Source organism: Dryobates pubescens, chromosome 23, assembly GCF_014839835.1.
Source record: "Dryobates pubescens isolate bDryPub1 chromosome 23, bDryPub1.pri, whole genome shotgun sequence".
Taxonomy (NCBI): Eukaryota; Metazoa; Chordata; class Aves; order Piciformes; family Picidae; genus Dryobates; species Dryobates pubescens.
This window is the reverse complement of record NC_071634.1, coordinates 7,579,370-7,604,479: the sequence shown is the minus strand read 5'-3', so window position 1 is coordinate 7,604,479 and position 25,110 is coordinate 7,579,370. Positions and strand designations below refer to the sequence as shown.

General features: G+C 41.5%; 2 protein-coding genes across 2 annotated transcripts in view; one reads left to right on the top strand and one right to left on the bottom strand.

The window, feature by feature from the left end:
• Window positions 1-742: 742 nt before the first annotated feature.
• On the bottom strand, window positions 743-22,648 carry NOP14 (NOP14 nucleolar protein). Its single transcript, XM_009910082.2, has 18 exons — window positions 22,326-22,648; window positions 20,706-20,840; window positions 19,699-19,840; window positions 18,949-19,094; window positions 18,399-18,536; window positions 16,780-16,902; window positions 15,509-15,640; window positions 14,898-15,198; window positions 13,512-13,642; window positions 13,200-13,285; window positions 11,486-11,621; window positions 9,054-9,155; window positions 8,151-8,304; window positions 5,020-5,179; window positions 4,125-4,272; window positions 3,190-3,308; window positions 2,079-2,234; window positions 743-1,516 (listed from the first exon to the last, which is right to left on the bottom strand). Exons 1-18 carry the CDS (start codon window positions 22,521-22,523, stop codon window positions 1,417-1,419), a joined length of 2,607 nt encoding a protein of 868 aa, XP_009908384.1. The 5' UTR covers window positions 22,524-22,648; the 3' UTR covers window positions 743-1,416.
• Window positions 22,649-22,982: 334 nt separating this feature from the next.
• Window positions 22,983-25,110, top strand: part of GRK4 (G protein-coupled receptor kinase 4) — a 36,577-nt gene continuing 34,449 nt past the window's right edge. Inside the window, exon 1 of the mRNA XM_009910081.2 lies at window positions 22,983-23,279. Coding sequence (XP_009908383.1) covers window positions 23,228-23,279 — 52 coding nt within the window. The 5' untranslated portion in view covers window positions 22,983-23,227. The remainder of the gene's footprint in view (window positions 23,280-25,110) is intronic.

The window sequence follows — 25,110 nt, the reverse complement described above, 5'->3', positions numbered from 1 at the left end:
GCCTTGCACAACTTGGGGTAGTGGAAGGTATCCCTGCCCATGGCAGAGGGGTTGGAACTAGATGATCTTGAAGGTCCCCTTCAAACCAAACCATTCTGTGAATCTATGACCTGTCATGCTGTCTCATTACAATGTTTCTCCACAAATATAGTGTATTTATTGGCTGTATTTGAAAAGCAGATGTTTTCCACATTCATGCTGGGCACCTACCAGTAATTAGACACAGATGCTAAAATAATGGAAGAGAGTTAGGGATGTGACTGTCCACTTAAATAAAACGGTTATGAGTACACTAAGAATTTCAGAGCTTTGCTCAACTACTGAAGAGATGAATGGACATAATAGCTATGACAAAGGACTTCTGCTTGAAGGTTGATTCCATTCCTCCACTGAATACATGAATTAGAATGCCCTAGTGCTACAGACTAAAGACCTTTAAGATCACCTAGTCCAACCATTCTTGAACTCTACCAAGTCTGGTGCTAAACATGTCAGCACAACTCTGCCGCTTTGAAACAACTCCAGGGAGAAGGATTCAACCACTTTCCTGGGCAGCATGTTCCAGTCTTTTGGAACCCTTTCAGTGAAGAATTTTCTTCTAACATCCAACACAGAATCACAGAATACATCCTGTTGGATGACACCTCAAAGATCATCCAGTCTAACCCTCAACCCAGCACTGAAGGGAAAAGACCAGAATCTATCTCGCTCCAATCTCCTTTTAGAGAGTTGTAGAGAATGAGGTCTCCCCACAGACTCCTTTTCTCCAGACTAAACAACCCCAAGTCCCTCAGCTGCTCCTCACCAGCTTCACTGCCCTTCTCTGGACACACTCCAGCACCTCAGTGTCCTTCTTGTAGTGAGGGAGGGCCCCAAAACTGAACCTAGTACTCAAGGTGTGGCCTCACCAGTGCCAAGTACAGGAGGGCAATCCTCTCCCTGGTCCTGCTGGTCACACTATTGCTGATCCAGGCCAGAATGATGGTGTCCTTCTTGGCCAGCTGGGCACATGCTGGTTCATATCCAGTCATCTGTGAATCAACACCCACAGATGCCACTGTTGAAGTTGTAAATATATCAGCACTATGAGAGCTGCTTGCAACTGTTCAATGTTAATGAGGCGACAAAAGGTTTCTGCTGTACATTTTGTGTGTCTGTAGTTCAAGTCAGACTAAAACCTAGTCATATACAACTAAGAATACTGATTATTCATCCAAATATTCTCTATTATTCAAATAAACTGAAGTGTACCACATACAAAAGTGTTGGGTTTATTTTCCTTATGAAAACCTGTGGATTTTTTCAATAAGAAGGTTGACTTTTCCAGGTAGATCTGCTGATGTTGTCTCCTCCGAAGGAATGCATCCAAAGAATGCAACTAAAGTCTCTTCAAAACCCACATGTAGACAGTCCAAATTAATTCTTCCCTTTTTTCCTTTTCATTGCTTTCCATTCACCTTCCTGTGTAGCAAGGCTACCAAGAAGCTCTTTCACTTTCCTTTTTCTGGCTGCATCTCTGTAAAACAAACAATCAACAAACAAAATATATCAGAAAGATTCTGTTAGGGAAAATATGGAAGTATATTTAGACAACAGTGATTAACTTGTCAGAAATCCCCCAACTCTTGCATTTCACCAACACACACTTCAGATAAAAACATTCTGCATCCTCTTAAACTCAAGAAACAAAACTGCTAAGTTGACAACAATGAGAACAGTTGGACATTGGAATCATCTCCCAAGGGAAGCAGTAGATTACCCTACATGGGACAGTTTTAAGACTCAGCTCGACAGGAGGCTGGGCCAGCTCATTTCAACTACACAATCACCTAGAAAAGGTTGGACCAGATGATCCATAGGGTCCCTTAAGTGTGAAGACACTTTAAATGATCTCTGTTGAATACATTAGCTGTTCCCTTAAACTGTCCAGTTTTATTTATTTGAGCTTTGTCCAGTTTATCATTATTGTCAGTCTTGGCATGCAGCAAATCAAATCAAGTCCCACCTTCTAGCCAACACCTGCATGACCACAGGGCAGGGCAACTCCCCAGGTGGTGGTGAAGCAGAGGCTACATTACCTTTCCATGATTTCTGAGAGCTGTGTCCTAGCCAGGAACTGGTTATCTTTCCGAATCTCACGGATGGCTCCTTTAAGCTCCCGTTTATGCTTCCGAATCAGCTGCTTTCTTTCTTGCTCTTTCTTGCTGCATCCCTGCGTTCTTCCAAACTCTAAACTGAAATGAGAACAGAGCAGCTTAACAAACCCACCTTTCTGGTGTTTATTTTATATGAACACTAAGCCAATATTCTAATTCCTTTTTATTTCTGTGGTTACCTTGGAAAATAAGGAGCTGGTCAATGAGCACACAGGAAATCCACTCACCAAACCTTCTAACTTTGTGTCCACATCATGCAAAGGACAAGCAGGCAGTAGTTACATTTCAGTCATCCACATGTAGCCTGCATTTTGAATTGACTGAAAAGGCTAGAGGGGAAGACTGAAAGGTGTCTGCAGAAAGATAGACTCTCCCAGTTTACTTAAAGTTTTTGCAGACCTTCTCTGTAGATGAATTGACAAAAAATATTTGGGTATGGCAGAGGAAAGTTGTCCTCTTCACTAGAATAAAGAAGACAGACAATTTCTGCCCTTGTAGAAAACCAACATGGTTAACTAAGTCAGCAGCCAACATAAAGCATTGTTCCTGAATGCTGTCCTATTCTCTACAAAACCAAACCAGTGTTATTGAAACTTAATTCTAAAACAGACTACAAAAAATGCCTATGGTCACTGCAAGCTATGCAAAAAGAGAAAAAAAAACCCATGGATTTTGTCATTGCTGCTGTTAGAATGTAGAAAACTGTTTGGCTGGGGGAAAGGAAGAAATGGGTCAAGTAATATGCTTAAAGGATAGTAGCATCAACCTCTTCTGAAATTTATTAATTTACAGCTGATTATATGGGCAAGAGTGGCTTCCCAGTGCTATTTTTTCTCCAAGATAATCTTTGCTCCATTTCTTGGAATTCCTCCTCTTTTTCCCTTTTCATTCCTACCACCCAAGTAGCTCCCTTCTTGTGATTCGGGCACAAAGCTCTAGCAGAAAAACAGCTGATGTCCTGTTTTCCAAACCCTTCCATCTTGAGGAAAATCTCAGTGTTTAAATACTTTGCCTCAGGTGTTGCTTTACTTACACTTTGACAATTCTAGGTGTATACTGCTTCAATGGCACTGGCTTCTTTTTCTCACAGATCAATGGGGTGTAGCGTTTGACTTTGTTCTCTAGCTCTTTCAGAGCACCCTGATACCATTCCTGGAAATGCAATCAAATTACAATTTCAAGAGCATATTAAAGATACCATAATCCACAAACTATTGTAAATTGAGTCTGCTCTCCTCATATGTTCCTGGGTAAAAAGCACTGGGTTAGCAATGTCTTGCTGTTCATTAGGACACTGCTAACACTGGGAGCCTTCCAGGCTGGATGATTTTTAAACACTTTTGGAAGTCTTTTAAACTGGTACCATGGACAGCAAGAAAGGAGTGCAGGTAGTGTCACCTAGCAGGGGAAGAAGCAAGACTACAGCATTTTTAATTCTGCCTTTCAGGGCAATTTTAAGAATGATTGTTCATTTTGAAAGCAAAAAATATTGGCTATTTTGCACTGTTTCTGTTCTAAAACCTTGTTCTCGAAGGATATTCCATGGTGCCTCTTTGAGGAGAGGACAATTCTGCTGCTTTAGAAGAGAGTGAGATTAAAAATTTGAACCTCACTGCTAGAAAATAAACAATTGCACTGTTTTAAAAAGGTACCAAGGTCCTACAGATTCATTACAAAAGTAGAAGAGCAATTGAATGACCAGACAACTTATAATTGAAGTCCCTGATGGAATGTCATATTATTAAAGCTAAGTGCTCTTGTCTTCAATTAGAGAGGTAAGAAAAAAGACACAATGAAAGAATACCTTTCCTAAACATTCTCTGCTCTTCTTTGGTTTTGCCACAGAAACATTCCTGTAATTTTTGAAGGCAAATGCCTGAACCTTGGGAAAAAAATTCTCACTGAGGTTTCCATCATATCATTTATTGATGAAACATGTAAATTATTTCATTGTTGAGAAACACATACCTGCATTTGTTCAGGATAGTCATTCACTGGCAGATGCTGTGTAAGAAGAATTCTGACAGGGTGCATTATTTCATGGAATGATGGTAAAGACTCATACAGAGCTGCACACTTTTTGATAAGGTCAAAGCACAGGGCAAGGCATGATAACCTGTTAATGCACAAAAGAATTAACCATTTCAGTTGCAAAAACTGCTGTGGATTGCCAAATAAAATTAATCAATTCCATTTGGAAGCGATCTGTTGTTAAGACTGAGTGACAGAACCAGTTACAAGGCTTTACTAGTTGTTAAATCAGACTAAAAATTTCCTTCTCCAAAGCAAATACCCAAGAAAACTGTCAGTAACACATCTTTATGTCAGTGCACACAGCACAAGCCAGTATTGTGTCTTTGCCACTCATGTGGAATATGAAGTTTTCACACTGTTTCTAAAAACATTCTGGTTCTGAGGTTCTGAAACTCCAATGAAATGTGCAAGGCAAAAAATGGGGCTGAACTTGGTTAATGAACCTAAGTTTAATTGGGGTCTTCTCCAACTTCAGTCTTTTATTATTTAAATGACTCTCTTTAATACAGTCTTTGTAAGGAAAACCAGTTATTTGCCTCTGAAGAGCTCAGCAGTTTGAAGTACTGAGCACCTCCTCTGCCTCTTCATCCTTCTCGTTAGTTCACAAATGTATGAAAAAGGAATGGAAGAGCTGAGCACTCCAACTAGTGTCCTGCCACAGCCTTCTGGTTGAAGATTAGCCATTATGGAGCTACTCTACTTTACAGAGTAGCACTACAAAAATAAAGCAGAACAACTCACTGTTCCTATTTTTACTCTTAAAGTGCACTGGCACTGAGATGACCCAAAAGATGATCTGGTATTTCTCCTGTTCACATTTCCTACGTACCTGATATGATTAATTTGTGTTCTGCTGGTTTCCTTTAACTTAGTCACAATACTCAAGGGCAGATTTTGCTTCTGCCAACTCTCCAGATCCTTCTTGTCACACACCAGAAGCAGTTCTAAATTCTTCCCCACTGGTGTAAATGGATGCACTATAGTATAGCCTAGAAACCAAGAACAATAATCATTACATGAGATCAGTTCCAAGTACTCTGAAGAAAAAACACCAACACTTTTTATGTGTTATTTTTTGTCAACAATGACAACTCCTTCCCACTCCCTCCACCTACAGCTCTTCTCCTTTTAATGCAAAAGGATTTTTTTTTACATCTAATGCAGACTGCAGCTCAGTCTCTTGTGAAGCTGTAGTCCACGTAACTTCTTCCTGCAAGAATTCATGGATCAAGATCATAAAATTAAATCAGTAAGAGTTCTATTTGCTGATTTTGAACCCCAAGAAATTTTTTTTTGGTGACTGCATATCAACATTCCAGAGAACTGGATGTGTGCCCATCTTTCAAAACACTGACAGCCTAATCATCACGTTTATCAGCAATACTTCCACCACCAGGAATGTTGTGGCGGGTTGAAGTTTTCCCCCCCGCATTAACTTTTGCCAGACCAACTCAGTTAGAAGCAAATGAAGCTGTATTTAACAAGCAAAATCCACACTCTACAATGGAATGCAATGAATATGTACAAAATATACAGGATTTACAATATTATACAGATATTTACAATTATTAAACAGCACAAGGACCCCCCTGGCCAAGGACCAGGGGAAGCTACTAGATTCCCCCTGCCTGCCTTCCCCTCAACCCCCTGTACAAAAGGGACAAGAGAAAGGAAGAGAGAAGTTAGATTTAGCCAAGGCTAGCCAAAGCATGCAGATTATCTCTCCTGAGCAAAGCAAAACAGCCAGAGATCAGAAGAGAAAAGGGAAGAATTGCTACAGCTCCTCTTATTCTACCCAATGAATTTGTTCAGAATAATCTTTTGTATTCCTTTTTACACCCAACAGTAATTTGTTTATATTTTTCTACTTTTTTTTTGCTCAAAATCTGTAACTGAATTTTAAAGGCATAGCCTAAACCCACCACAAATATTTAAAAGCATGATTGGATAGTTTGATAACTCTGGAACATCGATATTGACTGATAAATTCTCAGTGAAGACTGTGGCTTTAACATGCTTTTTACTGAGCTTTTCCTCACTGCTAGAAGAAGCCAACACTGCAAATTTAACTAGTGCAAAATCAAACATAAATACAAAGAAAAGAAAGAAAAAACAAAGGTTAAGGCTTGATTACTGATTACCACCAAATGTTTGTAAGTAGTTGCTGAGTTTTCAGAATCCTAGATTTTAACTGTACCTCTCCAGATCAAACATTCTTAAGAGTGCACAAAAGAGAAAATACTTTAAGAGCTATGTAACCCACCCACTCTGTAACCTCTTCCCAACTCCTTCTAAGAGTTCAGCTCTTGGTGTTCTGCTCTGATGCAGCCCAGCTGTGTAACCTTGGCTCACACTTCAGAGGAAACTGCTAAGCTGTGAGAGGCAGCTGGGAGAAAGTCTGTAGGGTACAGGCATACAAGATAATAAAGGTGAAACTGCAGTGCTAAGCTTGTTGAAAAAAACATCATTAATAGCTTGAGAATTCAAAAGGGGGACAAAAAAGCCAGCATGTAAAGGCATAAAAATCCTAAAGGGAAAAATAAATGAAGGGAGATACAACCACTCAGTACTACTGAAGAGGTACTGCAACACTGCAGCAAGAGAAGCTGAACCCTCCTCATCACAATGACAGCTACCTAGAGAACAGAGACTCTTCAGGTGTCTATGGAGGGTGATGAGCACATTAACATGTAGCCTGTAGCTCCTTAAGTCCCAGATGTCCTGTGAGTTTGCCAACAAATCATGGAATTTTTCACTTGAGAATAGGCTTCCTGCAAAGTCTCCTCACACCTGCTAAGTGACACTCTGAGTGACCCAAACAGAGATACTAACACATGAATTAGCTCCTCCTAAGTTAATTATTGTCACTAAATTCGTCAACCAAAAAGCCCCAGATATAGAGTAACTTTGAAACTAGAAACAGATCCCAAAGAAAAAGTTGACGAGAGGAAGAGTGAAGCACCTCTCCTATCAAGTCAGGCTGAGACAGTAGGGATTGCTCAGCCTGGAGAAGAGAAGGCTCCAGGGAGACCTCAGTGCAGCTTTCCAGGATTTGAAGGGGGCTACAGGAGATCTGGAGAGAGACTTTGTCAAAATGCACGGAGTGACAGGACCTGGGGCAATGGCTTCAAACTTGATTTACATGAACATGAGGAAGAAATTCTTCCTCAAGTGAGTGGTGAGGCACTGGAACAGGTTGCCCAGAGAAGCCGTGGAGGCTCCAAGACTGGCAGTGTTCAAAGGCAGGTTGGACAGGCCTTGAGCAACTTGGTCTGGTAGGAGGTGTCTGTTTCCATGGGAGAGGGCTGCTGCTAGATGATGAAGGTCCAATATAACACAAACCATTCTACCATTCTAAGTAAAATCATTTGCTAGTATGTAGATCAAATTGAAAAGATAATTTTGTTCTCTCTGCTGTCTGTGCAAGTTGCTAAGTCTACAGTTATGTTACAGCATAGACTGATCTGGCCTGTGAGAATAGCTGCCCTCTGTGACACTATAACAAATCCATGTCAAATAAACAAGGGAAAATACCAACTTTGTGATACACTTCTCTCACCTCTGTCAGTGACAGCTATTAGCTGAAGAGGGAGGGTATCTGCAGAATCAGCTGCTGCTTTACTGTGAAGATACAGGGTACCCACTAGGATTCCATTAGTGACTGAATTTCAGGGCACAGTCCAGTCACAGAGTCTGTTTACAACAATACTGCAAAAATACTGCACGGTAGGCAGCATGACTTCATTTCCTTTAATAACTTCAGTTCTTTCCTTCCTGCCAACAGCACTAGGGAACACAGTTTGTAACTGTCCCCAAATCAAGGTTGTGTATGGCTAATCTAGCAGATGATTTGGGGCTTATGTTCAAAACAATAAATTCAGTGTGAAAGATTTTTATTGAGATGTGAAAGATCAACACTAATACTAAAATGTGTTACTCATTTGGTCTAAGCAAACTCACCCTGGGCTTGGTTTTTGGGTAGAGAGATATGAAGTACTCCAAGAAGAAAATTGATGAGTTCTGGTACAAATCTTCTGGAGAGAGATACATATTCCAGGAACAAACAGCATATAAATAAACCTTTAATAACATCCTGCAAGGTTGTAATGCGACACTGAAAGGAAAAGGCACAAAACATTCAGAATGAGAAGTCTGTACGTCACAAATATTTAACATTCCTGCTTTTTAAGAGGTCCCCTAACTTGTAGGCATTTAAAGGCTGCAAAATGACACCCACTGGGCATAAATGAAAACCATACCAGCTTTCCCTTGCCCTCAGTGAAGAGTAGATGCAGAATGGAGATGAAGTCTGTCAGAACTGGTTTAGCCACTAGAAGGTGCTAAGCTACAAACAATAAATTCTTTCACAAACGAGCTCAGAACAACTTGGACATCTGACAACAACAGAACAACTAGCTCCAGACTTTGGAAACATGTAAAGAGAATATTTGGATAGAAAAAGAAGAAAGTATTCAAACTGCAGTGCAATAGGTACGTTTTAAAGGAAAACAAATACTGCCAACTTTGAATATCTTTCTGAAGTAGGAACAAATGGAATGCATGGAGGAGAAATCAGTAATGAATGATTTCAGACTGTATTCCATCTGTTCTATTGCTCCTATGTAATTTGCCATATTGTGTGGCAGCCTGAAAGAAGATTGGATTTAGTTTTGTGAGTTGGACTGTGCCCTGGAAAGGTTTTTTTCCTCTTAACTTTTTCTTCCAACTACTACCTGTAACCATACCAAACACAAAGATGCCTTCTCAGCACATTTCCACTCTATACAGTAATGCTAATGTTTCAATTTAGAGTACCTTGTTAAAAACAAGGCTCTACACTGAAATAGCACAGCACAGACATACCTTGGTAAGCAGCTGACTCATGTAGATAAAAGCAGGTGTTACAACTGGATGCCAGAAGTCAGAAGTTGGAAACAACAAAGATGTAATTTTCAAATAAATAAGCTGAAAGAAGATAAAACAGAGTACAGCAAAAGAGAGTTAAGACAATATTCCCAGGATCTTGACTTTACACATGTGTAACTGGTGAATGAGTAACTGCCATAGAGTAATCTAAAGACAGAAATGTGGAATAATAGAATGGGTTGGGAAGGACTTGAAAAGATCATCTAGTTCCACCCCCCTGCCATGGATAGGGACACCTCGTACTACACCAGCTTGATCAAGGCCTCATCCAACCTGCCTTTGAACACTGCCAGGCTTAGAGCCTCCACAATTTCTCTGGGCAACCCATTCCAGACCCTCACCACCCTCATGAGGATGAATTTCTTCCTCATGTCTTAGCTCAATCCAGCTTTTTCCAGATTCAAGTCATTACCCCTCATCCTGTCACTCCTTGCCTTTGTCAAAAGTCCCTCTCCAACTCATCCTGCAACCTCCTTCCTTCAGGGAAGTGACTGGAAAGCTGCTCTAACATCTCCCTAGAGACTTCTCTTCTCCAGACTGAACAACCCCAACTCTCTCAGCCTGTCTTCACAGCAGAGGTCCTCTAGCCCTTGGATAATTTTTGTGGCTTCCTCTGCTCTAACAGTTCCCTGTCCTTGTGTTGGGGGCTCTAGACCTAGACACAGGACTCCAGGTGGGGCATTTATTGAATTGCTTGTATTCAGAAGTGCCTTGGTATTTAGAACTCTAGGACCTTGCACTTAGCTTCACAAAAATACACATCAGTTTGAAAGATGTGATAGGATACATGACCTACTTATTGACTGTGTAAGTTATATGGGAATATGGAATATCCATTATAAATCTAACACTGCATTAACTCCACAAGGCAGCTTAGGAAACAACCAAGAAGGAACTAGGTCTCCCATGTGCTAGACACAAGTGAAGTTTTATTGTCTCAGCCTTGTTTATCTCCATGAAATTCCTGTTGTAAACAAAGATTCTCCTGACCTGTTTTGGTTACTAAATACCCCAGTCCAAATTTAAGGTTAGATTAAGCATAGGCACTGCAGGTCTTCTAACACAGCTGGTCTAAGAGCATTCACTCAAACAAGTGCTTCAAGAATAGGAAGGTGATGTAATTCCAGCCTACATCATAATGATGGCTTGAAAACTGGAAAAGTCTACTGCAAGGAATGAAAGTCAGAAGTGAGATTGGTGTCATATGGGTGACAGTGACAAAAAAAAAAATAATCAGAAGTAAAAAGCTCTCTACAATACACTTCCTGCAAAATCCAAAACATCCTGAGTAAAGACTCTTCAAAAGAACTCAACATAAATATTTTGCAAGCTGTAAGCACCAAGCCTTCGAAGCAAAATCCTTCAGTCTATTTTCTTTCAGTGGTCTAATTATTCCATTAGGCAGCACCGCTTCATCAAACCTGAAGACAGAAAACAAGTAGCTCTCTGTGGAACACTGACTCATGGTTTGTCTTTTTACTACAATAACCAAATACCCATTGTCTGTATGCTCCACTCTTGAAGTCCCTAACAACCAATTGCCTACACACTGAAGGAGGATTCATATAGCATGGAACATTTTGGAATGTTACTAACATAAACAGTTTCTTTCCATGTTACTAGTATTTACTTTGTGTTTACCTCCTTGAAGAATTATAATATAGAAGAATATTTGAATTCTTCTATCCCTTCCAAGTCAATAATTTATCAATGATAAAGTTCTAAGAAATGTTGTGATGTTATAACAGTGTTTCAATGTTATTTTTGTTAACCTAGGAGACAGTGCACTTCTGTGGAGAGTTCTTGAAACATTTGCACTTAAACTCAGAACATAACTGTCAGTATCACTTCTTCCTAGAACCACCCATTTAAGTTTCATCAGGAAAACAAAGAGTTCTCTGCTAGGAAAAGTAGAGTGGCAATTTGGAGATACTTTCTCCTTATTAATACTACAGAGTAACTCTTCTGTTCTGAAGAAGGGGCTTAAGTGGGGCTGGTTGGTTGCTCGTGGGGGGTCATTGTCTGCCTGAGGGTGGCTACAGTTTGCTTGGGGGAGGTGGCTGTTTGTATGGGGGGGGTGTCCTTGTTTGCCTGGGGGTGGCTATTGTTTGCTGGGGTGGGGAGGTGGGGGTTGGGGGCGCTGTTTGCTTGTGGGGGTCATTTCTTTCTCAGGACTTTTTTTTGTTCTGAGGGATTTTGTTACAACTTATCTCCAGAGAGGCAATTTAAAACACTGAGAAACCTAACAAGTCCTAGATACTAATAATTCCTTAGATTCCAAGAAATGTAAAATTAATGCCATTTCTTATTTACTGGCTTTTCTGTCCCAATGGAAAGAAGAGAGTGTCCTAGCAGAAGGTGCTCATTACCGTGTCTAAACCTGGGAACGCTGCACGGCCTTTGACTTCAACAACTTCTTCCATATCATGGGCTGCATCTCGAAGGATGAACCTCATACGGTCACTGGCTGCCTCTGGAAACATCTGGCAAAGATTGTACAGTGGCCTATTAACAAGAAATATAAATCATAATCAAGTCACACCACTCATATGAATAAAAAATATCATTTTTAAGCAGCTGTAGGAAGATTTCCTGCCTTCCATCTACACTACAGCAGTAACAAACCCCCTGAAACAAATGATTCCTTTCCAGAAGCAGCCACCCAGTATACATGGTATTATTGTTCCATTATACTTTAGAGACAAGCATTTTTCACTGGGTCTTGCTTGTGAAATCATCTTTGATTTGGTGGTTTTTAAATCTTAAATGAAAAACAATAAAAACCTTAAAAATACACTCCCCAACCACCTGCTATGGTTAAACCCCATCCTTCTGAACCTCCCTAACTCTGCATTTCACTGCACTGAGTTATGCTGGCAGCCCACTAATCTAAATACTCTTAGGTAACATTAAACAGCTTATGAGGCAGCAATGTGGTGAGCAAAGTTATTACTTAAAACAAGAAGAAAAAAAATCCACAAAGTTAGGTCAGCCTCCTGCCTGTGCTGAGTCCCTACAGGGAGATGTAGTCAGGAATCTGCATCTGTTTGGTCTGACTTTTTCTAGCATTTTCAGTTGCAAATGTCTGTGGTGATACAGATAAATCCCAGCTTTAGAAAACAATCAAAATGTGTTTATACTTTTTTACAGAGCATGTGCCACAGCAGGAATGGATCAGTGCTCTTGCAGAGCAATGAAAGCTAAAGTTGCACATCAGATTTTACACTAACTTAGGTAGTTTAGTACTGGATAAATACATATGAGGGAAATGACACAAAATAACTGGCTGAAAGAGAGCTGTCTAGCCTGTAAAGGAATCACAAACTAGTTCTGCTTGGAGGGACCTTTGGAGATCTGATGCAAAATTTCAAAGCTGCTTGTGGCTTTACTGAGTTTTGTCTGTCTTCAGGGGCAGAGATTCCACAGCCTCTCTGGGAAACTTGTTCTACTGTTCAGCACTTTTCCTGTAAGGATTTTTTCTACGTCTAATTGGAATTTCCCTTGCAGCAGCCTGTGGCTACTGACTCCTGTCCTTCACTGCATAACTCACACAAATCTGGCTCTCTCCTCACTACAACTGCCTGACAGGTATTTGAAGGCAACAAGGCCAAATCAACAACTTCCTGTGAAGTGTTTATTTGGAACTTTTCTATGAGCCTACTAGAACACTCCTTAATTTCATTTTCTGCAAGTTCCTTGAGTGAATTCACAGAACCCATGAAAAAGACAAAGATTACAAAAGGAACTGCACACTCATTACAAAGCTTAAAATCCTTTATCAGTAGTCTAAATAACTTCATACAAAGTTTGGATGCATAATACATGGTATTACTTATCCACTACCCATGAAAAGCCTTTTGCAGATAAAAAAATTACCTGTTGAGGTTTTGAAAATTTCTTGATACAATTAACAGTTCAAGCATTACACAAAGCTGTTAAAACACTAGAAAGCTGGAGAGTTTACCAGTTGCCTACTATCCCTACAGAACAAGTTGAAAGAAACAGCACACTAAATGCTTCACCCTAGGCAGCTTTTCTCTTTAAATCAAGAAGATGCAAAAGTCCATAGAATTTCTTACTTACAGGACCAGTTTATCAATTGTTCTGAGTTCTGGCAAATCCAGAGTTGCTAAGTGCCCAATATACTCCAAAAGGAAGCCAAACAATTTCTGCAAGAAGTATAATATGTTAAAGTTGGATTGTTGTTTTTGTCTTCAGTGTACATGAAAAGCACAAAAGAACAGCGATACAGAAATTAGGAAGAGTGGTATGTTAATTCTACTCACAAGACAGAAGCATGTATGTTTTATACTGTTTCCTGAGTACTTAATAAAACTTGCTCTGGAATTCCAATTAATTTTAAACTTAAACCAAGCCAAAAGAAAAGGCCCATACTTCCAGCTTCTCCTTGTTTCCCGCTGCAAGGCTTGGATGATTGCACTTCTGAATTCTCTCTAGTATAAGAAGCTGTTGCTCTATTGTTCTTCCAGCCAATAAAGACTTAAATGTCTCATAGGACTCAGGAACTACAAGGTAAAAACAAAAAGTGACCAGGCAAAATTCTCAATGTATTTAATTCAACTGAACACTTAACAAATTTTCAATTGCCAATTTTTAATCATTCGGGGGGGAAAAAAAAGTACCACAGGGCTTTTAAATCATCACCTTTTACCCACTTGTTATGTATCAGCACATATGGAACATTATACACCTGAACAAGTTGGAAAATAATGGTTTGGAATTATTCACATTCAATTCATCCTCAATTTGCTGAGCAAAACCATGTTGACACACACAGAGCAGAATTAAACTTAAGCACACCTTCATCTATAAATTTACCATAATGTAATCAGTTCCATGTTTAATTCACACATAACTAGCTTTGTATGAAGGATATTAAGAGAAGTAAGAATTAGCCACAAACAGAAAATTAACACCACCACCCCCCACTGGCAAATATTTAATCTTTTGCAAAGTTCACATGCTAGAGAACATCCCAACTGGGGCAATTTTCTGGGATAACACGACTGCTTTCTGGTCAAAGCAAACACTGAATGCAATTTCAAAGGCTTTGGGTAGTAAGTTATCTCCTTTTGATGGGAAGACACAAGCACTTAAGGAAGTAGTTTAAAAGGTTGTTCAATCTTGCAAGAGATGTTTTTGTTAGAAAAATCTACAGCAGGACAATAGCTAGATGCATTACACACTTAATATTAATGAATGCTTTGTGTACTACCGGAAACGTGCCTCCTCCTTCCTCCCAGGCACAGACCCAGAAGAGGTCAAGCTTTGAGTGGCTATTTAACAGTCCTGCAATGTTACATCATAGGGATTGAAGCTCAGAATCCTGCCTCTCCAAGCATCTTCTTTGACAAAAATGTCAGCCCAAACCCTGGAGAAAGTAACTTTTTCTCTTTAAGTGTGCTTAATGGAATAGTATTCTGGCCTCCCTTATGTGAACCACCAGCACTGTGCTGGTGGCCCTCAGCAAGGAGTACAGATCTGTTCACTTTTCTCTCCCCAGTATCAATATTTCAATTCTAAGGCTGCTTGAGTAGCCAAAACAACTCTGGGCTGAAACAGATCTGCTTTCCACTGCTCAGAGCATGACTAGGGCTGATCACCAAGAGCAGCAATTACTGGTTACTCTTGGAATAGTAGAAGGCAATTATGAAGTCATGCTTCATGTATGAACAGGCATACACAAGATCCTACAGGGCAAAGGAAGAGACTGGCTATCCCTGAAGACATCAGGGATCTTTGGATCAGCTCTTTGCTTACCGGTAAATGTATAGGGAAGCTCTGATTTGGCAGCTTCCATTTTTGGATCCAGTTTCTCCACATTCTGTGATTCACTTTTCTTGTGTTTCCTCTGTTCTTTATTCCCTGCAGCTTCTTCCTCGCTCTCAAGATCAGATTCAAGATCAGAGTGGCTATCTGCAGCAACTTCCTCCTCATCTTCATTAGCAGATTCTTCCTCACTTTCTTCTTCATTCTCATCATCTTCCTTCCCATCTTCCTCTTCTTCTTCCTCCTCATCTTTTGCTTCCTCTTCTTCATTTTCAATATTAATTTTTCCATCCTGTTAGTAGAGACATGAAAGTGAGAAGCAACAGGACTAAGTAGAATCAAGAGATGTTCAGACAGGATATAAAGAGAAACTTTTTCATGGTAAGCAGAATCAGAAGAACAGGCTGCCCAGAGAGCTGCAGCTTCCATTCTTGGAGATTTTCCAAGGACAGACTGGATAAAGCCCTGAGCAAAGTGGTGATTTCATACTTGGCCCTGCTTAGAGCAGAGTCTGGATTAGAGGTCTCTGCAGAGCTCACTTCCAAACTAATACTCCTATCTTGTTTTCAAAACTCTGAAAACTTGGAAATGCTAAACCTTACCTTGTAAGACAATAAATGTCTGTCATCTTTATCCAGGATAAAGCCATCAGCTAGGTCATCAGCTGAGATGTGGCTGGGTTTCTTTTTATTCGCCTGCTCATCTATCCCACGCATGCGACGGAGTCGATCTGCCTGTGGTTTAGAAGAAACATCACACAGAGCTGGGAGGCATCTAAAGCAACTGGGTTACTACACCAGAGTGGAAGACCCCTCCAAAACTACAGCTAAGAAACAAAGAAACCAAAACCACCAAAAATTCAAAGGGAAAGAAAACGTAACTAGGATTACTCAAGTTGATGAAAAGAAAAACCAGTGATACAAGAAATTCTGAGCAAAAGCTGCTGACACTACTTCTTGTGGGGAGTGCACCTGGTAAGAGCACACAGACACCTGCATTGGCTTGTCTGGAAGGCTTGCATGCTGGGTTTGCCAGAATTGGCATGTTCTGTCCTTTTTAAATGTATCTGATTTGCTCGTGAGAAAATGCATCATTACCAGGAACTGCAAGCTTCTGATTCTGTAGAGCTATTGTTTCCCATAACTGCAACAAGTCTGTGGCAAGTGCAACCATACCACAAGGTTGTTAGAACATACTAAAGGTGTAAAGGGTTTCCACCTGGGCAACCAGGTAAGACTGTCCATCAAACAAGATGACAGGAGGAGAAAATAAACAAAAATAAAAGCCTTCTTTCTGTTAACTAACAAACTGTTCTATGGCAACCTGAGGGTACCAAATCCCTGCAGTCCTCAATATGTCCCCCAATATACCAAAAAGAGGAGAGAAACATTTACCTCACCAATCAACCTTTCTGTAAGCTCAGTGTAACAGAGCATACAACAACTCCCAAGAGAATCCTACTCCTCTGCAAAGCAAAGCCATACACACGCTGCTGCTGAAGACTCTTGCAGCACCAGAAGAAAACAGTAAGTGACTTGCCAGGGTATTAATTTGACTGCTGTGCCATGATGCTCCCCTTACTGACTTTGAAGCACCTCTTAACCTGAATAATTTAAAACATTTTAAAGGCAAATTGAAGGAGTATTACATATTTATTGAGGAAAGACCAGCTCTCTTCCTAAAGCTCAACAGTCATGTAGTAAGCCTGGTCACTCCTGTAATACCAGACTGCAAAAAAGCCACAAACAGAAGATTTCCTGAATTCCCCCCTTGACCAACTGCAGTCACATTCAATTTAAGGTCAAGCAATGAATGTAAGTGGTCACTCCCAAAAGACAGGCTACAAAACAATCTGAATCCATAAACGGTGTACCTCCAGCTTCTGGAGTCGTGCCTGCTCCTCTTTTGCCAATTCTTCTTCTGTCTTCATCCTCTCTGAAGGCTTTGCTTTCATCTCGAATCCAAGTTCTCGAACAATCATATCATATTCATCAGGCTAAAGAAAGATTTATATAATTGTTTATTATCTTAAGTGTTATTATTCTGCTCCACAGGTACCCCTTTGCCAGACTAACAGCTACGAAGTAAGAATCAATGCATCTTATATGAACTTTTGATCCAGTATCTTGTGTTCATTCACTGAGAGCACATTCATCACAAGTTCAGATCATTACTCCACTGTTTCAAAAACTGAACTCTATTGCCAACATAACACCAACTTTCTACAAGGAAAAAAACCAACAGTGCAATGCATCACAATATTTATTCTTAGATTTAAAAGTTTATTTCCCTTAGTATAAAATACAAACTGATAAAAAAAGGCTTTGAGAGGGAGCTGGGATTGTTTAGCCTGGAGAAGAGGAGGCTCAGGGGAAACCTTCTTGCTGTCTATAACTACCTGAAGGGAGGTTGTAGCCAGGAGGGGGTTGGTCTCTTCTCCCAGGCAACAAGCACCAGAACAAGAGGACACAGTCTCAGGCTACACCAGGGGAAGTTTAGGCTTGAGGTGAGGAGAAAGTTCTTCACTGAGAGAGTCATTGGCCATTGGAATGTGCTGCCCAGGGAGGTGGTGGAGTCACCATTCCTGGAGGTGCTCAAGAGGGGATTGGACATGGCACTTGGTGCCATGGTTTAGTCATGAGGTCTGTGGTGACAGGTTGGACTTGATGATCTTTGAGGTCTCTTCCAACCGTGGTGATACTGTGATTCTGAGACCATAAGGTATCTAGTCAAAAGTTAAGTATTTTGATTCTTTCTGTACCCAACTCACAAGAAAGAAACCTGAAAGACCTGGGTCTGCTTAGCTTGGAGAAGAGGGGATCTTCTCAATGCTGATAAATAGCTGATGGGACCAGGTTTTTTTCAGTGATAGGATAAGGGGCAACAGGCACAAACTAGAACATAGGAAATTCCACCTAAACATAAAGAAAAACTTTTTTCCTGTGAGGTGCTGGAGCCCTGGAGCAGGCTGCCCAGAGAGGCTGTGGACTCTCCTTCTCTGGAGAGATTCCAAAACACCTAGACACAATCCTCTGCAACCTGATCTAGAGGAACCTGCTGTAGCAGGGGTGTTGGACTAGACGATCTTTTGAGGTCCCTTCCAACCCCCACCGTTCTGTGACTCTGAAACATTTTGTTGGTAAGAGTTCTTTCATCCAAGGAACACTGCAAAGGCATTCAAACCAAGTCAATGTTCTCAACAATTTGACTTCTTCAAGAAATTTACTCATCATAAAAAGAAGCTGTACCAAACAGTGTTGTTCAACCTGCAACCTCCTTCATGTTTGATGACTAATGAAAAGCAACAGGCAATTAAAATCAGATAAATCACACAGACTCCTACATTCCTCCAACTAATCAAACTCTCCTAAACTCACAGCAGTCCATGTGAACAGCAGGCAACATCGTATTTTGTGAAGAAATGACTACTTTAGCCACTGTGAGTCAAAAGCACGAGTTCTTAGAACAAAACAATCTAGCCAACAATCTTACCTTGGGTTTTTCTACCTCTTTGTCTTTTCTCTCTGACTTTGGGGGTTTGTGGGCCATGAGGGTTTGGATTTCCTTCCAGTCTTTGTCCAGCTTTTCTGTGAGTTCTAGAGCACTCTCCCTCCGACTTTGCCTCTCTTGCTAACAAGTAAGGAAATAAACAAATGCAGCAGTTATGTTCAGATGATCACGACGTAGTACTTACAGCACAAAACCAAAATGTTGTTTCTGGCAAGTACATAAACCTCAGTACTTAATATTTTAGAGGTGTAAATATTCTTTATGGATGAATAAATACAGAGCTACACTGAGTGGCAGCATACAGAAAACAAGTCAGGAGTCACCAGAAGGGGAGATTTGAAGATATGCAACAAGAGCAGATATTCAATGCATATCCTGAAGTGCCTGCCAAGTCAGATGGACTTCAATCAAGGAGCTAGGACACTTCTCTTAAGACAGCTATCTCCTTTGTTTTCTATGCCACTACTGTTATATTCTGTGTTGTCAGGAATTCTTAATCATGCTTATTAATATTTCAGGGCTAAACACTCACCTTTTCTTGTTTAGACTTGGCTATCATCTCTTCTATGAGTTGCTTCCTAGATTTAGGTTTTTCCTCCTCTGCATCTTGCTGCCCACTGGATGCTTTTTTACGAAGGAGGCCTCCACCCCCGCCAAAGTGAGCAGCAGTTAATTCAGCTAGAAAAGAACAAAAACCAAAACAATTAGATTGTGAATCCTTTTCAAACCCATACGTGAGTGCTGGAGTGCTGCTGCTGGCTGGGACAGTGTCTCCAGTGAGAATAGGAGCACTTAACCCCATCTGGAATACCACAAGAGACTGATGCTAGACACATGATTTACACTGGCAAAAACTTTGTATGAGGTAGGAGGGTTTTTCAGTCTTTTACCTAGTACTTAGGTGCATAGAATCAATCTGGTTGGAAAAGACCTCAAAGATCATCAATTCCACCCTGTCACCCAAGACCTCATGACTATTAAAACCATGGCACCAACTGCAGAGGCACAAGAAAGCAACCAGAAAACTCACACTGCAGATTTTGGCCAAAGGTCTTAAGATACAGGTATGCTGAAAACCCACAGATTAAAGAAGCTTGCCAGGCAGATGGCTCCATCTTAACATTGTCTACAATCCAGAGAGCTGCTTTTTTGGTTCAGAGGTAATCAATTCTGGCTTAAACATCCCACCAATTACATACTATTTTCTCAATGAAAGACAGTACTGCAAAAATGATGTGCCAACAATAAAACCAGCAGTGGGATGCCAGCTGGCATGCCTTACCTGACAGTGTTCCTCTTTCTTCTGTGTCACTGTCACTATCAACAATATCATTTAGTTTTTCAATTTCTGCCAAAGATTGGCCATAATGAGTCAATTCCTCCTCTTCATTAAGATTATAGATGTTCTTCTTTCCATAATTTTGCTAAGAACATTGAAATAAAACAATTAAATAAGAGAAGACTTTTATTTCCCAGGCAATAAACTGGTAAAACCTGTGTTTTTAATGCTAGCTGAAGGGATTCCTATTCCAGTGTTCTGCCAGAACTGAGCACTGGAGTAAGAGCACTACTGGACTAATACTTTCATTCAACTACATTAAATCTTAAGTGAAGGAATATGATGTCTCTTTTACTCTTGTACTTATGTCCAAATAGAGTAACTCAGAAAACCTGAGGAAGGTTAAGCTTTATCAGTCACATCAATTCTTAACTACTACATTTCAGGCCTAATGAAACAGCCTTCAGTGTACTCACAGAAGTAGAAGATGATATTACACTATTCAGTTCTGGAGACTGAGTATAATGAGGCAGAAAGAACTGTTCCGCACATACAGTTCGCATTACAGAGCGATAGCAAGATACAGAGTGCTTCTGGGTAGCAAATAAAACAGCTGCTGCTCAACAGCTGTACAGAAATACCAAAGTGTACTTGATGTTGATTGCCTTTTCCTAATTCAATTCCCAAATCAGAGTAGTCAGAGCAGTCAAAGAAAACCAAGCAACCAATGAATCTGCTTAAAACTGGCTTTCTTGCATATCAGTGCTCAAAGAAATTTCTGCTTAAAAAACTTGTTCTGCAAAACCAGAATGTTTTCATGACGAATTTTGGATTCCCACGAAGCCCTGCTTTCTCATGCAAGTTCTAAACATAAAATCAAAAAAGGAAAGCATTAACCTTCAAAACCTTCTGTTAAGGGGGACAGTCTCAAAAAAAAAAATGAGTGTTGAGGCTTTGGATTTTTCTTGGTGTACTGTTTTGGGTTGTTTTTTTTAATTGCTATACTTTACCTGCCTTTCCAAAGTGAATCGTCTCATCATCTTTTCCTCTGGACTTATCTTGGTGTTATATTCACCAAAACGTTTATCTCTGAACACATTTGCCTTTTCCCTTCCTTTATATTCTTTCAGTAACGTTTGGGTACGCTAGGAGGAAAAAAAAAATTGAATTAAAACCCAAAGAGAGTAACTACCTCCAAAGCCAAGGACATAAAAGCTCCACGGTGCCCTGGCAATGTAATTAGTTTATCAGAATGCAATGAAAGAGAAGGAAAAAAACTCATGAGAAAAGAGGTGGGAAGCTCATGCAATACATCAGAGTCATTAAGTTCTCTTACAGGCTGCCCCCATGAAGACAAAAGGTGGTATACTTTATCTCATCTTTATTTTATCACATAAAGCCTGCACTGCTACTGAAGAATTCTGATTTGCCTGAAGCTTAGTATACAAGAATAACTTAATAAAGAAAGGAAATATTACTTTGTCAGCTAAACTTATTTTGGTCTTGTTATCTAAGCCATAAACCAATTCTTACAGAGAATATATAAATCACTAGGAAGCTTAAGCACTGTGCATGAACTTTAATATCTCTTAATACCTTGCATATGGAAAAGTACTTTTAAAATCAGTTATTTGATGTGCTCTCTCTTTGACTAATTCTACTGACAAAAACTTAGTCAATGTATCCCCTTTCAGAACCCCTGCAAAATGACAAATTGCACTGGTTTTAAGAACCTCTGCAGTAAGTGCTTCAAATCTGTTCAACCACAGATTGTAACATGTCAGAATCCCAGGGGCAAACTTTCAAATTATGCTTTTCCAGCTTTAAGAGAATCTACAGAGGTTTTAACCTCTTTCCTCATTTGTTTGAAGAGATGGGTCACAAAAAATGCCAGTGCTTCACTCAAGCATAATGTAGCTGGAATCCCAAATACACAATGAGACACAACATCCTCCTTATGCAGTATAGATTTTGGTCAGGTAGCTTAGCTGGTGATGTCAGTAGAGAGAGAAAAAAAGGCAGTTTTAAACCAGTGTAAAGGTAGCAGATAAAAGATCTAACCTTCTTAAGTTATATGGTCATTCATATGAGGGTAATGAGGACACATCATTATTTTGCATCCCAACATTCTTCTACAACATAACTATTTAACCAGTGCACAAAAAGTCCTCTGCATGTTTTCCATATTAATGGTCATTTCTTTGTATCTACACATTTCTCACTGCATTCAGACCTTAGTGCTCTTGCAAGCTTTCACTGTGACAGCAATCTTGCACCATTATCAGTAAGTTTAGCATCCAGCAACTAAACCTGACCAACAAAACCACCTGCACTCTGGTCCAGTATTTGCTCGACAACAACGTGTTCCTTTGTATTCTGGACCCGGGTAATTTGGAAAGAGACTATTCCCACACATGGGTTAAGGAGACTTGCATTACTGAGCCCTGTGAATTGCACTGCAAGGAAACATACTCAGTAACTTCTTCGCCATTATCTAAACGCGGTGACCAGCCACTCTTCCTGGGCCCAACCGAGGTAGTCTCGTCTCACCAGCGATGGTTCAAGCCCTACCACCTCTCCACCACATCGGCAGATGCCATGCTTCCTCCCAACTTTTGATGCCCTCTTACCTTCTTGATAGCCTTGGACCGTGAGACACCAGGCAGCCCCACATCATTCTTGGTCTTCCTTCCCAAGATGTCAAACTTCTGCCTGTTGACTTTCACCTCAAAGGGGTTGCTCTGGACCATAGCCATAGCTGACTTGACGGGGCCCTTGGCAGCCGCGGGCGCCGAGACCTTTCGCTTCCGCTTCGATGCCTTCCCCATTTTCGGTCTGTCCGCCCGCGTGGGTGCGTGTGGGGAAGGAGAGGCTCAGCACTCACTCGGCGTGTGAGACCTGGCCTGAAGGTGCAAACAGGGCGCACAAAATGGGCAAAATCTTCCGAATTACCCTTCTGGCCGGTGCCGCGACAGACCCCCTCAGGCCCCAAGCGTGCGCAGCGGAACAGGGGAGGGAGCAAAGCGGCTGCTTCACACCTCTCGCGAGAGCTTCATCCAACTACCGCGAGATTTCAAGGTCGTCTTTCCTGCTATGGAACGATTCGGGGGCAGGCCGGGAAAGGCCTCGGTGCACTACATAACCCAGCGGGCACAGCGCAGCATCGCCAGCGGCCCCTCGGGGCATGCCCCTCTGCTCCTGCTGGGAGTTGTCGTTCCGGGGAGGAGAGACGGGGGAGGTGGCACAGGAGAGCAGAGGCGGAGCTGGCTGGGGCGGGCCGAGGAGGGCGGTAGAACCATGGTCGGGGCGGGCGCTTGCTGCCTGCTCCTTGCCTCCGCCCTCGGGGAGGGGGAGGCCGGTGCCGGGGCGAGCAGCGGGTGATGGGGAAGAGGCGAGCACAACGCTGAGGTCCTGCGGGGCCGGATGAGCGGAGGATTGGCGTCGCGGCGGTGGCGGGGCTGGAGGAGGGGGCGAAGGAGGCAGTAGGGGCGGCCTCCACTCCGGCTGCCCTGAGGGGAAGGAGCCCCCGACCATGGAAATCGAGAACATCGTGGCCAACACGGTGCTGCTGAAAGCCCGAGAGGGTGAGAGCCGCGGGGCGAGGCGGGGAGAGAGGCGAGGGGGGAGGAGAAGTGAGAGGGCGAGACGAGCTGGGGACGTGCCGAGAAGAGAGGAAAAGGGTCCGAGCTGAGGGAAAAAGGGGCCAGCGAGGAGGGGGGAGAGGAAGTGATGGAGGAGGGGAGGGAAAAAGAGGCTGCCGGGCAGGGGGCTCCGGCCGGGGCACCGACCCCCTCGAGGCTGGTGGCGGGAGCTCTCTCCGCAGCACCGGGGCCGGCAGTGAGTCCCGGGCCGTGCCCTCAGGCACCTGCCCAGCTCCTCCCGCGGGATGAATTTGGAGTTACTGCTTTGTGGCTTACCCCTGAAAAAAAACACACAACAGCCTTTCCTCCTTCGGGCTCTCGATTCAAACGGTGTTTGTACCGGATGTGTGAAGAAAAGCGTTAATCACTACGTCTCCGTTTATTTATAAATAAATATGCATATGGGCATAAAGGACTAAGTGACATAAACCTTCCCTGGAAGAACCTTGCACTCTGCCGGGAATTCCTGCCTGTGAAAAGCATAGCTGCTGAATGCTACCTGTATTTTGTAGCCTGATATTTTGTAGTGACCTAATATTAAAAAGTGCTCTTTTCCATTAGATTAATGCTTAACCTTTTGATTCCCCAGAACATCTTCACTTGAAAATGCCTTCCTCAACTAGCAAACATTTTGGATAGATAATGAAATATAGGTTAGCACGTGGTTGCTGTTTAAAAAACGTCCTGAAATAAGATTATCCTCTTGCTTTTTCATGCATACAACTGTCCATTAAATGGCCACTTGAAAGCCTCGCCAGATCACCACTCAGTGCAGAGTATGTTGTTCAGCTATGAAATGTGCCTATTCTTTTTGGATTGGATCCTGCTTTTCTTAATTGTGTTGAGAAGTCCCATTACTTGAGCTGGAGCTGTTTAAAGTGAGTAAGAACAACAGAATCTGCCGATGAATGTTTTGCAAGTTCCTCCAACTCTTAAATGGGTTTGGCACTTGCACCATTTGTGTATCCAGTTAAATTTGCCTTAAGCAGCAAGAGAGGAAAATCAGCTTTTTGACTTTGAAGTGGGGTTTAAAAAAAAAAACAAAAAAACACAACCAAAACAAAACAGAAGAGTGATCACAATTTTGGGCTGTTTCCCAACCTTAGCTGAAAAGACCACCTCAAACTGGTGGACATGTTTTGGCTGGTTTCACTGACGGTAACATGTCTGTGGTGCTGCTGTCTGAATTTGGAGTTTGCATTGAAGTGATCTGAGAAATTAAGGGAAAGTGGAATCTGGCTCTAAACTTTACTGTGCCCAAACCCACACCACAAAGAGTGGAGTGGTAATCTGGAAAGGCTTTTAAGTGGCTGCTTAATGTCAGGTTGCCTCTTTAGTTAAGGTTTCACTATGTTTAAAATAAATTACAGTGGTAGAACTGACCGAACAAGATATTTTAATGAACTAAATGAAAGTCGAACAGCAGCTGATGTGAAGATCAGTTCTACCTGATGTGGAGCTTACAAAACTAATGGTAATACAGTTACCTTTTTTACCTTCAGCTGGCCAGGGCCAGTGTAAGCATGCACAAAAATGTGATTCCTGGCTTTGAAACTCTGAAAGTCCACAGATGAATTAGTAGAAGCTACCTTACTTTTCCAGGTCTGACTGCATGGGGTGGTTTTTACATTTCTCAAAATGCTCCTTGAAATGAAAATATTTTCTGTCTGTTGCATGCTTTAGCTGGTCTGGGAACGTCTGATCTACTCTGTCAGGATCATTCCATAAAATCCTTGTCCCATCTCTATCCTTATGTGCTCAGTAGACTCCAAGG

Coding starts and splice junctions, on each gene's coding strand:
- NOP14 (XM_009910082.2), bottom strand. CDS start 22,523: ATGGGGAAGGCATCGAAGCGGAAGCGAAAGGTCTCGGCGCCCGCGGCT. Junction 16,903..18,398: donor AAGAGGTAGAAAAACCCAAG/GTAAGATTGTTG, acceptor ATCTTTCTTTAG/CCTGATGAATATGATATGAT. Junction 9,156..11,485: donor CGTTCCCAGGTTTAGACACG/GTAATGAGCACC, acceptor ATCTTCTTTCAG/CTTATTTATTTGAAAATTAC.